At 52.6% G+C, this 17,278-nt stretch overlaps 1 protein-coding gene across 1 annotated transcript; it reads right to left on the reverse strand.

Moving 5' to 3' along the window:
* Positions 1-10,604: 10,604 nt before the first annotated feature.
* On the reverse strand, positions 10,605-10,860 carry LOC102753632 (40S ribosomal protein S29-like). The gene has a single exon (XM_015557284.1). It carries the CDS (start codon positions 10,831-10,833, stop codon positions 10,663-10,665), a length of 171 nt encoding a protein of 56 aa, XP_015412770.1. The 5' UTR covers positions 10,834-10,860; the 3' UTR covers positions 10,605-10,662.
* Between the last annotated feature and the right edge of the window lie 6,418 nt (positions 10,861-17,278).

Raw genomic sequence — 17,278 nt, forward strand, 5'->3', positions numbered from 1 at the left:
AAAAAATAGGGACAAAAGTTTCCATTTTGGTGTTCATTGCAGTATTTATCAGGCAAGAAATTGAAAACAAACTAAATGTCCAACAATAGAGAAATAGTTTAGAAAATGATGGTACAGCCATATGATGAAATATTAAAATATTTATGAAAAGTATTTAGTGATGGGAAGTTCATTGTCTAATCAGTAAGTGATAAAAAGACATGAAACTTCATGTTCATTTTCACCCACTTCTGGAGAAAGAGAGGGAGAGAAGGGGGGCACTTACTGGAGGGGAGGGGAGAAGGAGCAGACACAGGACACCAGGATTTAACCATGGGCATGTTACATGTTTATTATTGCTGTCATCAGAAAAGCATCATTGTTTTAAAATAGAATCTGGCCTTGATTCAGCCACCCTGTCGCCCTTATATCTTCCTAAACTTGCAGTTTGCTTGCATGTCCCCGTGTCCTGACTCAGGAAGTCCCCCTGCCTGAACAGCCTTTCTTTCTGGCCAACTCCCACGCCCTGCAGTTCCCCGCCAGGCATCACCCCTTTCAGATTCCCGTCCCCTCCACGCCTGACCTGGGACCCATTCTCTAGTTCCTAAGCCCCACGGACATGTCTCTGTGAGAATGCCCTCCCACTGTTATCACCAGCGCTTTTATTGTCAATGGGCTTCTCAAGAGGAAAGCTTGTCCTGCTCATCTCTGCCCTCAGCCCAGCCGCCACCGGCACGGGGCAGAGCGTCAGCGGCGCTGATCGTGTTCGGTAGGAGCACAGTTGATGGGACGGCGTGAAGAAATGAACAGCACTTCCGGGGCTGTCAGTTGGGGTAATCTGTGTTCCCCTCGTTTTCCATGATCAGGAACAGCCTAAACTGTTGGAGCTACAATGCCAAACTCAAGGTATCTGTGTTCGTCTGGAGACACCCACCCACATTACAGTTCCAGAGTTTCAGAGGCAGTGAGCTGCTAGCATCTGGAGACCAGCCCGCAGGCCGAGCCCCGGGAGACGCGGCAGAGCCCACGGCGCAGCCGCCCGGTGATAATCACCACCCTTCACACATTCCTCCGGACCGTGAGAGGAACGGGGCTGGAAGTCAGACTCCGACAGCCCGCCTTGTCTCCGGGCGGCACACACAAGACCCCGCCGCACAGCCGGGAGTGGGGAAGGCGTGCTCGGCTACCCTGTGATTACCTCCAACTCCCACCCCAACCCCAGAATACCACCTGGTCACGTGGCTCGTCGCTTTTGCACAGCTCAGTCTATCATAACTTGTTATATTTCCCCAGTTTTATTGCAGTTCCTGGGAAGCACATGTATTTCTTGTGGAATAATGGCTAGAAGATTCTCTTTAAATGCTGCTCAAACTCTGTCCTGGCTTTGTCCCTGCAGAGCCATGGAGATAGTCTCTCTGTGACTTCCGTCTACTGGGACTGTGTGATGTGAGGGCCCTTGGACCGCCTAGCTCAGAGCCCAAAGCCACCAGCCAGTGGAGGCACGTGGAGAAGCCCATGGTCACCGGAAGTTGAGGGGAAGGACAGATTGTCCTGCTGATGCTGCCAATACTGTGGCAGCAGACATGGGCCACACTCTCCAGCCACATGGGCGTCTCTAGTGGGCTCTGCCATGGCTCGGGACACCCACTCCACTCCCCTTCCGGACAGCATTTCAGTCTCCCCGCGAGAACATACTTCACCTGGTGGGGTGCAGGCCGGGCCCTGCCTCCCCCGAGCCGGGAGGCAGACAGGTGGCCCCTGTCGGGCTCCGAGGCTGAGCCCAGCTGAGTGAACACCCCGAGCAGTTGTCAGAGTGGCCAGGTCCCGGCCCTCTGCTGGGAGGCCACTTCCACAGCTCCTCTCCCTCCCCCACCCGGCAAGCTCCCTGGTTCCTGCCTGTTTCAGAGCCAGGTCTCCGGTCTTTCCATTGAGTCGGGACATAAAATCCTTTTTGCTTAAGTCCAGTGTTAGTTTCTGTTGTGGGCACCTGAGCACCCAGCTCTCCCACGGGCTCCTCCCTCTCCCGGGATCCTCCGAGCCTGGTAGCAGCTGTGACAGCGCCTTGTCCTCCTGGATCAGAGCTGTAGTCCCATCCCCTGGAGGAACACGCCCCTCCCACCCCCCTATCCTCCCATCCCCCTTCTCCAGCCTTTAGCTCTCCCTCCTCCCCTATTGCATCACTGCCCACTCTCCCTGTGGCTGATGGCCACCCCATTTGGCCAGCAGATTGAGCTCAAGCTGCTTCCACCAGCTAGAATGACCACCCAGATGGTGTGGGACCACCTGCCCCGCAGAGCTGTTCCCGGAGACCCCAGAGGGACACAGCCGTCCCTCCCATGGCACCTGGCATGCACCTTTCAGGACACTCGGCGTGCTGGGCTTCCCTTTACAGATGTTTCCACGCGTTCCCCTCTGGCCTCCCAGTGGAGTGATGTGTCCTCAGAATGGCGGGAAGCCGGGAGCTCCCGCATTGTCTCGCTGCCAGCAAGCTGGTGTGCAGCCACTTGGCTGTGTCTATAGGTAGACGGAGCTGGGCACTGACCACGTTCCGAGACAGAAGCCGTACATGCCTCCCCCTCATTGCAAGACAATCTCAGAGCGCGTGCTCCTCGTGCTCACCTCCCCTCCCAGACCCGGACTCTGCTTCTTTATTAAATGTCAAGTCCAGTGGTTTATCTTGATTGGGAAGGGCAGGCTTCCGCTGCATCTAAAAACATTATTAAAGAGATGGACAGATTCAATAATAGAGAGTTAAAAAGTGGCTTAGATTCAGTCTGCACCTGGGAGATAGCACCACTTTCTGCAGAGCAAAACTCAGTGGGCTTGGCAAAGCTTTCAGCCTCCTCTACCCACCCTCCCCCCACACACACACACACATGCGCGCACAGCCTGCACCCAGCTGCATCGAAGCTGGACCCGCTGTCCCTCCCACACCCCCTGGCTCTCCTGCCTCTGCCATTGTTCCCGCTCTGTCTGAAATACCCTCTTCCCATTTCTCCCCGGCAACATCCTTTGGTCCTTCGGAGCCGTGTTCAACCCACCCCAGCCAAGAAGCCTCCCCACCGTCCCCAACCTCAGCGGCTCCCGCCCCTTGTGTAGCCTTCCGATGGTGCTCACCAGCCTCTCCTATTTACGGGGACGGTGCGGTGCCAGCGCCTACTACCAGGTCATGGTTCACAAGGGGAAAGCGCATGGACACCTCTGCTTTAGTTTCTTCTGCCAACCTGGTGTAGTCACAGCCCCGGGCTTGCTGGGAGAATTAAGCTACTGTACGCAAAGCACTTAAAACCGCACCTGATGGGCAGTGGTCTCAGGTGCTATGAGCCTCAGAGCCACTGCGTGGGGCGGGGACTCCCCCCGGGTTTGCTGGCTCTGAGCTGTGGTACATTCCCCCGCTGTAGGCATGTCTGCCGGCTCTGCAGAGCTCCCAGCACACTTTCCGCATTCACCAGCCTAGTCTAATCCCACCTGTGTGTCCCTACAGCCGACAACAAGGAGTTTTGGGTGCAAGATGGGGGAAGGGGGCCCTAGCTGGTTTGGCTCCGTGGATAGAGGATTGGCTGGGGACCGAAGGGTCCCGGGTTCAGTTCCTGGTCAGGGCACATGCCTGGGTTGCAGGCTTGATCCCTAGTAGGGGGCATGCGGGAGGCAGCTGTTCCATGATTCTCTCTCATCATTGATGTTTCTCTCCCTCTCCATTCCTGTCTGAACTCAATAAAAAATACCTTTAAAAAATATTTAAAAGATGGGGCAAGAAGCGAAGATCAGTTTGGTTAATTGAAAGCACTGCGGTACTTTCCAGAACAGGGTTGGTGGGGAGTGTGGAGAGCGGCTACAGCAGTGATGGCGAGCCTAAGACACGTGTGTCAGAGGTGACACGCGAACTCATTTTTTGGGTTGATTTTTTTTTGTTAAGTGGCATTTAAATATATAAAATAAATATCAAAAATATAAGTCTTTGTTTTACTATGGTTGCAAATATAAAAAATTTTCTATATGTGACACGGCACCAGAGTTAAGTTAGGGTTTTTCCAAATGCTGACACGCCGAGCTCAAAAGGTTCACCATCACTGGGCTACAGTATTTGGACAGGTTCAAGCTTGGGACTAATAAGAGGGCAAAGCCACATGCAAGTCCCAGTGAAGTTACAGCCAAAGGCTATGGCTGTGAGCTTGACCTTATGGTCCGCAGCTGTGGCCCACGTGGCTGAGTGATGTGGACTGCGGGAGGGGCAGCAAGTATACAAAGCTTGACCAGGTGCATGTAACTGAGTGGATTCGAAACCTGCGAGAACATGTGACCACGCCCTTACTTTGCCACGTGGAATCTGCTATAAAATAGACTCGGCTCGCAGGCCGTGGCGCTCTCTCCATCAGAGAGCAGCGTCCCACCCAGCCCCAGCTTTCTTCTCTCGTTCGTCTTCTCCATCCTTCACCGCCCGCCTCAGGCTCACCCACGGCCATGCGGGCTTGGCATAAGGAAGGGCTTCTCTCAGCAGAAGAAAGGCCTTCCCTGGAACTGGGCTCAGGGATCCTGGGACTCGAGGCCTAGGCCCTCCACCCAGGACACGCCCACCCCAGCACCCACAGCTAAGACTTCAGGGTCTCTGCAGCGCCCAGAGCCACAGGGACCCGCTAAGGTGGCCTTCTTCCTCTTCTCGGTCGTGGCCACGTGCCAGCACAGGTTTGATTCAAAGCTGCACAGAGAGGGACTGACCAGGCAGGCCGGGGACATCAGGTGTCCACCACGGGGAGAGGCTGTGGGCGTAGGCACAGTGCGTGCCGTCTCGTGGTGAAAATGAGGCCCTGTGCTCCCTGTATTCTTCCGGGAGCACTAATGAGATGCACACACAGGACCCTGAAAACCCACGCCCACACCCAGACCACCCGCAGGCCAGGGTTGGAACAGCACAACCACCACAACCATGCTGGTCCGTGGCCCAGTGCAGGGAACTCGGGAAGATCACTAGAGGTGTGTGATCTCTCCCCCATTCATTCATTCATTCCCAAGAGTTTGCTGACTGCGCGAGGACACACCAGGCTGGAATGCCCTCCTCCGCCAGCACCTCCGTACATCTCCGCTGATTCACACCCCTGATCCCACTAGCGACAGTGGGGGTCGGAAGCATGTGTATCAGGTCTGTCCAGTTCCCACTTACTTAATCAGGGACCTCTGCCTTTAATTAGTCTGTCTTTGTGTTTTGTGCAAGAAAAACGTGTGCCTCCATTCGTTCTCTGAGTATATCTAGATGTAGGTCTCACAGGGGAGGGAGAAAGCCCCTTTCTTTCAGTCACTCATTCAGCACACAGTTCCTGGAGCCAACTTTGCATCAGGCCTCGGGATAACCTACCACGAATGCCTCCAGGGATGAGCAGCACCCCACACGTGGGCAGTCCACGGGAACGGGGAAGAACATCAATGCAAAGTGACCACATCCTGAGGGTGGCCTGGGAGCCACTGTCCTGGCCCCTGATGGTTCCTCTACACCGTCTGCAAGGTTGTAATAAAAATAGTGAGTCATCTCTAAACACACATGCCACACACGGAGATGGATCACAGACACGCGTGCGCACACACGCACACACATACATGAAAACAACTCCCTTTGGCATGGACGTCATTCTGTTTTCATGCCCCTTTTGTTCTTGCTTGTCACAGGCTGGGGTTCTCCTGTTGTCTCTCTTTTGTTCCCTCCCTTCCTCTCCTTTTTCTTTGACGTGACAACCCAGTTCGCTTAGATGAGCCCTGGAATTTCATCTGGACAAGACCTGCCCTGAGAACCATTGATATCATTTAAGCCCGGGCTCATGAAGACGAAGCCACACAGGTGGGTCCCGAGGACACAGGGAAGGCAGGCTGTCTAGGTGCCACTGCATAAACTACTCCGTTAGTGTTCCTAATTAATATTAACAACTGTCTCGAAATGAAAACATCACACCCTCTGCGAGGCCACCTGCCAGTCAGGCACTGTTCTAGCTGCAAAGCCCCCTGTCTGTTTCGCTGTGATCCCTTTCTGAAATAATTGGTGTAGTTTGATTGATAATGTGGGTTCCTCTTTAAAAGAAAACACCCTATTTTTCATAATCAGAGCGAGTGCATAATGAGCAGGGGGCGATGCCTTCGGCTCGGGGCTGTCAAAGCCGGCGGTTATTTCCATCCTGATGCAAACTGAGATATTACCCGCCCTCATTACCTTGACGCGCACATCTTTCAACAGTCAGCTCCGCATCATGCATTCCTTGCAAACAAAATTACCTTCATTTTCTCCTTTGGTTCAGTGGAGCTGGCAGTTAAAATGTGCCCTAACTAGCTAATCAACTAATTTTTAGAATATGTTGGAACCGTTTAATATTCCAAAAGAAAACAAGAAAAATAAAGTTGCTAATGGGTCTGCAGGCATAAACAGAAATAAATAGACAACTGGTTCATTGAGCATTAGCATACTTACGTTAGAGCCAGGCACGGTGGAGCTCATTTTGCAAGTCAAAAAAGCAGTATCTATTTGTATCCATAAGCCAAACAACCTCATTTCCTCCGCGCAGGCTTGAGTAGATAACCTTGGCGTGAAGGTAACAAGGAGAAAGGATTCCTTTAAAGAGTGGAGTGCTCTCTGGGGGAGCCTGCCGGGTTGGGGGTGGGGGGGGTGTAGAGGGCTGAGCTCTGCAGCCTCCGGTTGGCCTTCTGGCTCTGCCGTGAATAAATGCTTCATCTGGGGAAGCCCAAGAGCTCAGAGGGACCCCAAAGCCAAGGGCATTCTAGGAGAGTGAATGGCTCTAGTGGTCATCAGTGAAGGAGCCTGGGGATACCTATTGGGGGCCCACAGCTGGGGTGGCCCAGGTTGGCTGAGAGGATCTGTCCACCCAGACAGACCTGCTGTATTAGTCAGCTCAGGCTATAACGAAATACCGAGCACGGGGGGCTTAACCGCCAGACACAGGCGTTTATTTCTCACACTTCCAGAAGCTGAGGCGGCAGGATCCAGGTTTCAGCCATGTGGCTCCTGGGGAGCCTTCTTCCTGGCGCCGTCTCATCTGTGCTCAGTGGCAGAGAGCACTCTCTCCCTCATCTTCTAAACCCACTGATCCCTCCTCAGGAGCTCACATAACTGCACTTATCTCCCAAAGGCCCCATCTCCAAACACCACCCATTGGGGGTGGGACTGCAGGACATGAATTCGAGGGAACAATTTAGGCTCCAGCCCTGGGCTTGAATCTCAGTCGCTGGAATCTCACCAGCTATTTGCCCTCCAGCAGGATCCTCCGTGTCCTCACTGTAAAGTGGGAGGGAGGGGATGTGGCTCCCCCTCATGGGGCTGCAGTGGGCCCTGTGCAGTCATGGACACAAGGCCTCCGGGTGTCAGCCATTCTCTCTCCTCTGTCAGAGCCAAGGACTCTCCTCCCGTCCCCAACATACGAGGGGTCCCACTTCCCGCCTGTGCCCAGTCGTGCCTTCCTCCTGCGCTATCCCCTGTCCCTCCTTCGCCATCTTCCACTGAAAGCTTTCTCTGGTCCCCACTTAACAGTCCACCCAATAGGCCCAGTCCCCCCAACTCTAAACTCTGATGACATCTTCAAGGTTGCGTGACTGTTCCTGGTGAGGTGTGAGGTCTGAAGGATTAGGGCAGAGTTTGGGGCTTTTTGTTGTTTCATGTTGGACACAGTGCCTGGCACACAATGACAGCCCATGTCTGGACAGATAAATGGATGGACAGACAGGTGAACAGATGGACAGACTGAGTACATGTTTATTATGGTGTTTCCCATCCTTCTCGTTGGCTGACAGTGAGTGGCCTGTATATTCTCGTCCCGCTCATCACATGGTCTCCAGGAGGCCCCTCCCACCCCGGCCAGCCCACACCTGGACCTAGGATGCCCCCTTTCCCCCGAGTATCTGACCCTACTAACGCATATTGCACTGTGGTGGCATCACCTACGTGCTGTGGCACCGGCATGGACAAAAGGGCCAGATACGCCAGACAGAGGGGAACACCAAGTGCATGTTGGCTCCGTGTCGGTCTCTCCCAGGAGGCCCTGCCAGGCCTGGGGTCAGGCTGACCTCTCTGACGCAGGCACAGTGCCTGGCACAAAGTAAGTGACACTCAGTACAGGCTGGAAGGAGCTGAGCTTTGCCACGCTGGCCAGCTCTCACCCCTCCTGTGGGGCAGTGTCCAAGGCCACCCTCAGACCATACAACAAATACTTCCTATCCTCCACCAGCCCGGCTTCGCTAGACAGAGAAGAGCGAGGAGTGGCACTTTTCATTATGACTGATCCCAAGCCACTTAAAAAATCCAAACTGAAATCTACTCCGCTAGGCAATAGCGCACCATTTCCCCAGGGATCTTCCTATGGCCTAGGCCAGTGCTGGCGAACCTTTTGAGCTTGGCGTGTCAGCATTTTGAAAAACCCTAACTTAACTCTGGTGCCGTGTCACATACAGAAATTTTTTGATATTTGCAACCATAGTAAAACAAAGACTTATATTTTTGGTATTTATTTTATATATTTAAATGCCATTTAACAAAGAAAAATCAACCCAAAAAATGAGTTCGCGTGTCACCTCTGACACGCATGTCATAGGTTCGCCATCACTGGCCTAGGCTTAAGTTATCTGAGAGTGAGAATGGCTCCCTGGTGCATGGCACTTGGCGATTCCTCACCACCCACATTCATTGCCCCACTGTCCCCTCACCCTCAATCAGACCCGCTACTCTTGTCCCCACCTTTCAGACAGGGACAGCTGGTGCTTCTTAGATGGAGCAGTTCGCCCAAGAACTTTGCTGGGAAGAGCTGGGCTGGGCCTGAACCCAGGTCTTGGACTTCTAAGCATTTGCTTCCCTTGCCCCATGTGCCTCTCTAGCATCTGGGAGATCCACTCGTCACCTAGCAAACATCCCCTGGGCATCTGTGCTGAGCCCCGTCTGAGAGCTGAGGGGGGAGGAAGAGCCCCAAAGGCAGGGAGGGACCTGATGGGGTTCAAAGAGAGAAGGGGATCTGGGGGGGGCGGGTGCTGGGAAGGATTGGAGATGCGTAATGAGTAAACTCAAGTTGATTTTCAAACTAGAGGACTTATAAGAGATTTGCATAGTTTATTTCCTTCCAAAAACTATCTAAATTTATAAATGCATCCAGGAATTTTCCTCTTGGAGAAAACCAAGAGGCAGAGCTTGCTAACCTGGAGCCCGGAGTTAAGGAGAAGTAGGAGCAGCACGCGCCAGCTTGAAAAGGGAACTGTCAGAGCGATCAGCGCAGCCACCGTGTAAGAAAGCACTTGTTTCACATAAGGGTGCTTTTAGAGCTGTTCAGGCTTCATGTTTTTTGACAATCAGATTGGCCAAGATGAAAACATGCGGTGGGTAAGTGGGAAGCTGGCTGGGGTGGGAGCAGGTATGAGGTAAAAGGGAAACTGAGTCTTTGGTCAGCAGCAACAGAGCCTGCCTCGTGGCAGCTCCACACAGTAACGGGCACTCGCTGGGAGAGCCCGAAACTTTACTTAAACCAAGAATTCTCCCATTTCCTTGCCTCCCTGAGGTAGGGAGGTGTATCCTATTTCCACTTTTCTGGAAAAAAAATCTTTAAAACTTTTTAAGAGATACTGAAAGGACCATGTTTTCCAGAAAGGTAGACATGAGAACTTAGACTAGATCCTCTGAAACGGGGTGGAGGTCAGATGACCCAGAAATTGCTTTAGCTGAGGCAGCAGCAGAGGCACCAGCGGCTGTTATGGCAACAAAACTACAATGTTACCGACGCAGAAAACACATATGTCAGTGTTGCAGGTTTGCTTGTCCTTTGTGCAAACATGACCTCAAGTACCCACGTGTGAAGGGGTTGTCATGGAAACGATAGCTCACTCTCTGGACCTGTGAGACAAAATGGCCCCAGGCATCTGAGCAGCCAGCTGGGCGGGTGAGTGGGAGGAGAGCCAGAAACTGGGCAGGGCCACGGCGGCCCCAGTGCCCACCAGGATGTGTCCTTCCTGGGCCCGAGCTGCCAGAACCGGTGACAGTGAAGGTGGCTCCCAGTCCGGAAAGAGCCACCGAGTGAGCACCTGTCACCCCACTGCAGGGTGTGGTCAGCACCAGGACAGGTGTGGGCCAAACGGGGCTCAGAGGAGAGAGCAGTGGCGGTCAGGGAAGCTCTCGCAAGGACGTGGCTTCCGTTGGGTGATGTGGGCGGGGCGGGGCGGACAGTCCGGGCAGAGGGACCCGCCCACGTTCGGAATGGTGTTTCCTGAGAGACACTCCTGGAGAGGCAGGTGTGCAGCTCGGCCTCAGCACCCAGCTCCGTTAGAAGCGCGTGCCGGCTTCTGTACAGCGGGGAAGACTCTTGGCAGAGAGAGTATCTTTTTGTTGTTGTTGCTTTTTGTTTTGTTAGTTTTTTAATGGCAGAGAGAATATCTTTTAAAGATGCGGTTGTAGCTCTTGGAGAGGTGGCTTCGATGGCAAGATTTTAAATAGGATGGTGTTGGACGTTTCTGGATACTGTGGTTCCTTTCCTTTCTTGACTCGTGTATGGTAGCACAGCAAACTCCTGAAAATTAACATCCATATAAATTTGAGATTTTTCAGGATGGTGCATTTCGGCTTTTTCTTTTTTTTTTCATATTTGAAGGCTTTTATGTACAAGGAGATAGCATTCTGTCATAAGGTAGATGTCTTGAACGACCCATTCATGGAAGCTCTTAGTCCAACTTAGTGAAGCCTATGTCCTTCGCGTACTGACGGAAACACTGGCGGCACATGTTGAGGCCGTACTTCCGGATCAGACCGTGGCGGTTTGAGCAGACGCGGCAAGAGCGAGAACCTTGGCCGAATTTCCTCAGATGGCTCCAGTAGAGTTGCTGGTGACCCATCTTGCTCACTCTGTAGCAACGAGGCAAAAGGCCAGCTTTTTCTTTTGTGATCAAATTATGTATATTTTTAAAGACCCAGGTGGAGTGAGGGCAGGTCATTATTCTAATAATTATGCAATATTATCATGGAAAAGTTGTGGGAGGAGGACCGCCAGGCTTGGTCGTCACAGGGAGGCTCGAACCCCTGCCCCATGTCCTGGCCGTGGGACTCCGGGCCAGCCATCCCCTCTCCGTGTAGCTTCTAAAGCAGTGGTTCTCAACCTTCTGGCCCTTTAAATACAGTTCCTCAGGTTGTGACTCAACCATACAATTATCTTCGTTGCTACTTCATAACTGTCATGTGGCTACTGTTATGAATCGTCATGTAAATATCTGATATGCAGGATGGTCTTAGGCGACCCCTGTGAAAGGGTCGTTCGACCGCCAAAGGGGTCGCGACCCACAGGTTGAGAACCGCTGCCCCAGAGCCTTGCAGGTGCCTTTGAGTCACAGTCATTCCAGGCAACTGAAGGTACTCGAGCTGCTCCAGCTGGCATGTCAGAGGTCACGGATGATGCAGGTGGGAAGAGGTCCGCCCTGGGCTGAGCCCACCTGGTCAGGATGAGTGCACCTTCAGTGAGTTTCCGGCAGCTCCAGTCTGATTTGGGGGTGATCTGGAGCCCATCATGTCCACTGTGGTCTTGGGGCCCCATTGGGGACCTCCAACATTTTACTGCAGGAGATGAAACAGTACGTTCTGGCAGTCAGGGACTGACTGCGCATGCTCAGTGGCGGGCACCGGGTGCCCCTGCCCGACTCCCACAACACGTCCAGTGCCATCAGACCAGACCTACACAACAGCATCTGCAAATTTGCCAAGGACTCCCGCCCCAAAGTGCCATGGCTGCTCTGCTCAGAATACACTTATTAATACTTAATTCGTATTTTCAAAATGCTTTGATGATGAAAAGAGCTACTCAGGAGCTAAGTGTCTATGGTTATTTCTGCCGTTGTTTATATAATGCTGCACAGATCATGCTTCCCGGCCCTGAGGATGGGCTGAGCTTCACACAAGGAACAAGTCCTGCCCCAGCTGAGTTGGAAGATTCCATCCCAATAGCAAACACAAAACCAAACAAAACACCAGCGAAATGGAGTGCAGATGCCTCCAACTCTTCTGAGCGCAGAGACTGGGCATCAGCAGATGGCGGGGCTCCCAGAGCTGCAGGGGCCCGGGAGCCAGGCAGGAGCATTCACACCCTGGACACCATGATGTGACCAGCATCTGAAACGAGAGCTCAGATGTTGCTCTTGAGGCTGTACCCCACGAGCCCCGCGAGGGGTCCCACATTCTCCGTCTGTGGCTCTCATTCCTCCAGCATCTCTGGGCTGCTCCCATTCTTATGGACAGGAAAACTGAGGTGAGCCTGAACCAGAGCTCCCTTTCCTGGCGGGTTCTCACCCTGACAGGATGTTCTTGACAGGGACCCAGCTTAAGGAGGCAGAGAAAACATCCCCCTGCAGCTCAAATGCCAGTTTCTCTCAGGGAGACTCCCACCTCTGCGGGGGAAACAAGTCTACTTGGAACAGAGCTTCCCTGCAGGGGTGTGTGTGGGGGGGGAGGGCATGGCATGGTGGGGAGACAGAAGGCTGTGCAAAGTGCAAGGAGGCCGCTTTAGAAACGTCTAGACTTGCCATGAGTGCTTGGTGCAAATGGCTATTCCATGGGAACCAGTGAAGGATTGCACTCTGCACAAGTGAAGGAGAAAGAACCAGATACACTGTGCAGATTGGGACTGGGCGTGATGGAGGGAGCCGAGGGGCTGCAGACGCTCACAGAAGGTCTCAGGGCTCCCGCCAGGCTTACCTCCATCCCTACCTGACAGAGATGCCCGGCCCTCCTTGGGGGACCCCAGAATCTGATCTCCGAGATGGGGGGCATATCTGCCAAGGGGCATTTGACAGAAGCCAATAAAGCTGGAGCTCCAGGACCCCTCGCTCACATGGGCCCCTTGAGAAGCAGGGGGACCCTCTAGCAATTTTGTGTTTGTGAGTCTGTGAATCGTCTTTAAAGAGGGTCCCCCAAATTGTATAAATTCAGGACACATAAACCTGGGGCTGTCCCTGCTCAAGTGCCAAGTTCACCACTGTATCCTCAGAGCCTACTACCACTGTGCCTGGCACACAGTAGGTGACACATCTGTGTGCGAGAGGGGTGGGTGGAAGGAAGGAAACATGAGTGGATAGATAGCTCGATAGAGGGAGGCTTGATGGTTGGATGCAAGGAATGTGAATGGAATGGATGGATGGAGGGTTGGATGACTGGACAGACAGGTGGAAGGGAGGAAACATGGAGAGATGGCTGGGAGAAGAAGGAGTGTAGGCGTAGAACTGAAGAGAAATCGCCAACTTTTGACTAAAAGGGAGGAGTTCTGTTTTAATTTAATGTGTACAGTGCCAACAAAACCTTTTAGCTGGAAAGGACCTCGGAAATCAAGCAGCTCAGATTCCCCCATTGCTACCCCTGAGAGTCCTGAGAGCCTCCCCTAACGGAGGCTCCCAATACAGGCCACCGCAGCGGGAGAAGTGCCTGCAGAGGGACCTCCGAGCCCAGAGACATTGAGAGCAGGGAAAACACTCAACTTCTGTTGACATGCTAGTTTCAAGGTGTACTGTGTTCCCAAAGTCCCATCAGCCACCATGAGCAAGTTGAGAGGTGCTGGAGTCTCCAGAAGAAGGTTTTCCATCTTCAGCCTACCCTGGCCCAGTGGGGGCTTCTGGGCCGGCACCGCTAGCGGAGCTGTAGCCAGCAGGTTCTTCATTCACACCTGCAGCTCTATGAACAGGTGAACGAAGGAAGGAGCTAGGTCTGCTCGGTCTCGAGAGGAAAGCTGGAGGCCGAGGAAGGGGCCGGGGTGACCCCCACCTACTAGGAGTCGGTGGGTGATGAAGTGATAACAGCGATCGGCCATCCAGGTTCACCTTCCTGTGCTCCCCCCGGGAAAACGGCTCTCATGGGTTGAATTGTGTCCCCTTTCAAAGATACGTCTACCAAAACCTTGGAATGCAACTGGAAAAAGGCCTTTGCAGATGTGGTTACGGTAGGATCTCCAGGTGAGACCACCCTGGATTAGGGTGGCCCCCAAAACACAGAGGCACAGGGGAGAAGACCACATAAACACAGAGGCAGAGCCTGGAGGCCACAAGCCTAGGACCGCCAGGGGCCACCAGAAGCTGGAAGAAACTGGGAGAAGGATCCGGCCCTGTGGAGGGAGCCTGGCCCTGCCAACACTGTGATCTGACTTCTGGCTCCAGAACTGGATGGAATAAATTTCTGTTGTTTGAAGCCACCCCGTTTGTGGCAATTAGTTTCCCACCTACCCTGGGAAATGACTATAGATACTTTTTCTAAGTCGACCCACACGAAAACCCTCATTCCCCTTCCCTAATTTCTCCTTTGGTGATAAAGTATGTCTAAAGGGAATGGAAATTATTTAAGTAAAATGGAAATTGTGGTTAAGTTCCTTATTCCTCTAGAAAATAGAATTCCAGCAAGCTAGATGTGTGAATATTTGGAAAAGGTGTCTGTGTCCCTATCTTTGCTGATGTATCTGTATGACCTTGGTCCCGTTTCCATAATCATGGGATTGGGCTGACAGTTACTTGAAATATGCATTTGTAACATTGTATCTAATAAAATATATATCCCCATCGTGTCGTCGTCACACACCACATGGCACCTTTTGTGTGGTGACCGCTCAGTAACTCCTGGTTCTGCCAGAAGTGGTTCAAGTAACACTTCAGTGGTGGTACCTGCCCATCATTTTATTCACCAGGAACGTACAGAACCCACCATTATAACCTAAAATGTGGGAAGATACTTATTCCTTTGGAGGATAACAGTCTGACTTTATCAGAACCATCGATTTTAAGCTAGGAATTAAATACTTTGATTTGGAAAAAAATACAAAGAAAATAAATCACGGATCATCCCTAAGTCATCAGGCACTGGGTACGTTTAGCAAGGACGCTGGGCTTGAAAGATCCTGGTGTAACAACAACAGTAAGAATGAGGCTGCTATTGATTGAGTCAGAGGCTCTGCCCACACAAGTGCTTCCTAACCAGGGTGACTTTGTGCCCCACGGGGGTTTGACATTGTCTGGAGTCACCTTTCCATGTCACACCTGCAAGATCAGAGGTGGGGGGCAGTGCTAGTCTGTAGAGGCAGGGATGCTGGTCAATATCCGACAGGTCAGCCCCGCTTCCCCCAAAGAACCATCCAGCCCAGCATCGATACCTGAGGGTGAGAACCCGGGCCAACTGCTGTCACCCCAGCACAGTCCCACCGATCGTGCCCAGTAGACCCAACCTACAGGTAAGGAAACTGAGTTCAGGGACAATAAATCTTGTGCCCACACTCCCAGGGCACGTTTGAAAGTCCTTAGGTTACTCTCTAGGGATAGATAACAAAATAGCAGTCATTTACCGGTAACGGGAACCTGGCACTGGGTTACGGAAAGGAAGACTAGAAACGCCCTCGGGGATGGACAGCCTGGGAAGCTGGTGCTGCCGTTCCCACGGCTGAGAGTCTGGCTGTTGACCGCGAGGAGATCACAGTACACGTTCTTTATTCTCCGCTGACCCAAGTTTGCCTCTTCTTGGGCTTTTTTCTCTGCTTTATCATCCATAATTGGATAACTTTCCTCCCATTTTCTCCTTGGAACCGTGGAGATAAGGCTTCTGTTTAATCATCCTCCTCTAAGCGCTTGCAATCAGGCAGGATATTGCTGCTTTTAAAATAAGACAATGACGTTTAATGACTTTCATTTCTTCCTATACAAAAGGTTAATTCATATGCCGGAGTCATCATTTCATTGGAAAACTCAGCCTCTTCTTTGTGAAATGCTGCAATATGATTAACAACTTAATCCCTGCCTTAGATTTTTAATATTGTGGCTCTCTCTGCGTGCGTTCACCTTCCCAGTCTCACATAGCCTCTGCTTTAGCTTTAGCATCAGGATGAAATCAGAAGTTGCGGAAGGGCGGCCCATGGCCCCTCAGGGCGGGCGGGAACCAGCCTTCCCACCTCCAGGTACCGCTGGTGCATCCACACGGGGACTGTCACGGGAAGGCCTGCAGTACTTGGGACCCCTCTTGAAACGCCAGCTGAGCCCAACTAATCGAGGCCTCAGATGATCCCACATTAACATTCCTACCTCTCGTTGACCCTTCCACACGCCCTCAGCTCTGGCCACACCAGAAACATCCAACATAGCCTCACATTTCTGCTTCTCTTCTCAAGGCTATTTCCTCTGGCCACATGCCGTCTCTCTGTCGTCCCAGATCCCATCACCCTTCGCAGTTCATCGCAGCGTCTCGTTGATTCCCTGTAGGTGAGTCATTTCTTCCTGGGTCACCTAGGCCTTGCTGCCAGGACCCTGAGGCCCTTGTCTCGTGCTGCTTTGGACGATGATACAAACAGCCACCGCTTTTTGCTGATTGCTCTTGGTGGCCCACCACTGGGTTGTCACAACAGCCTAGAGCTACCAAATCATTTGTACTATTTTAAATGGTTTTTAAATTGATTTTTAGAGAGCGACAGAAAGTAAGGGAGAAGGATAGAAACATCAATGAGAGAGAAACATTAGTGATTGGCTGCCCCTGCACGCCCCCTCCTGGGAATCAAGCCCTTAACCAGGGCATGTGCCCTGACCAGGAATCGGACCGGTGACCTCCTGGTTCATGGGCCCACATTCAGCCACTGAGCCACGCGAAGATGAGCATGTCAGGCACTTCCTCCGTGTCTCAAATTCACACAGTTAGTACAGGGCTGAGTGAGCTGTAGGGTCAAACACCCTGAAATTCCCTTCTTTTCCTGAACCCAGGGGAGAGCCCGTTGCAGTATATAGAGAGAAGGGTCTGAAAGTTCCCCAAAGGGGGGGTCACCGTGGCTGACACTTAGAGCCTCCACCAGCAGTGTGGCCGCCTCAGCGAAGTGAGTCATACCTCCCCCAGGTCTCCCAGGGAAGAGTGGTCTCCGTAGAAAAACAAGGGAGCTGTTACCGGAGGACATAGGAGGGTGGGGGTGCTGCGTGCTGAGGAGGCAGAAACCGCAGCCTCCCGTTGAGTGCAGTCTGTTATGAAATACATTGTCAAGGCCAGTTGGTGAATTACATCTCTGGTGGGTCAGCAGTTCTCTAGAGCAGCGGTCACCAACCGGTGGTCCGCGAGGTCCGAAAGGTTGGCGACCGCTGCTCTAGTGAACTGAAAAGAAACAGCTATGGCCAACCCAATGCCTGCTTCTTAGTGCTGGTGTCCTCCAGAATTCCACTCTGTGGACACCACTCCCTGCAGCCATCTGACTGGATAGAGCTTCTGGGATCTTCTATGATCAGGCCACAGTGCGGCCACAGCTCAGTGCAACCGCCACTTCTTTTACGCAGCTCCACCCAGACACCTTTGGCA

The sequence above is a fragment of the Myotis davidii genome, unplaced genomic scaffold (genome assembly GCF_000327345.1).
Source record: "Myotis davidii unplaced genomic scaffold, ASM32734v1 scaffold72, whole genome shotgun sequence".
In the NCBI taxonomy this organism is placed as follows: Eukaryota; Metazoa; Chordata; class Mammalia; order Chiroptera; family Vespertilionidae; genus Myotis; species Myotis davidii.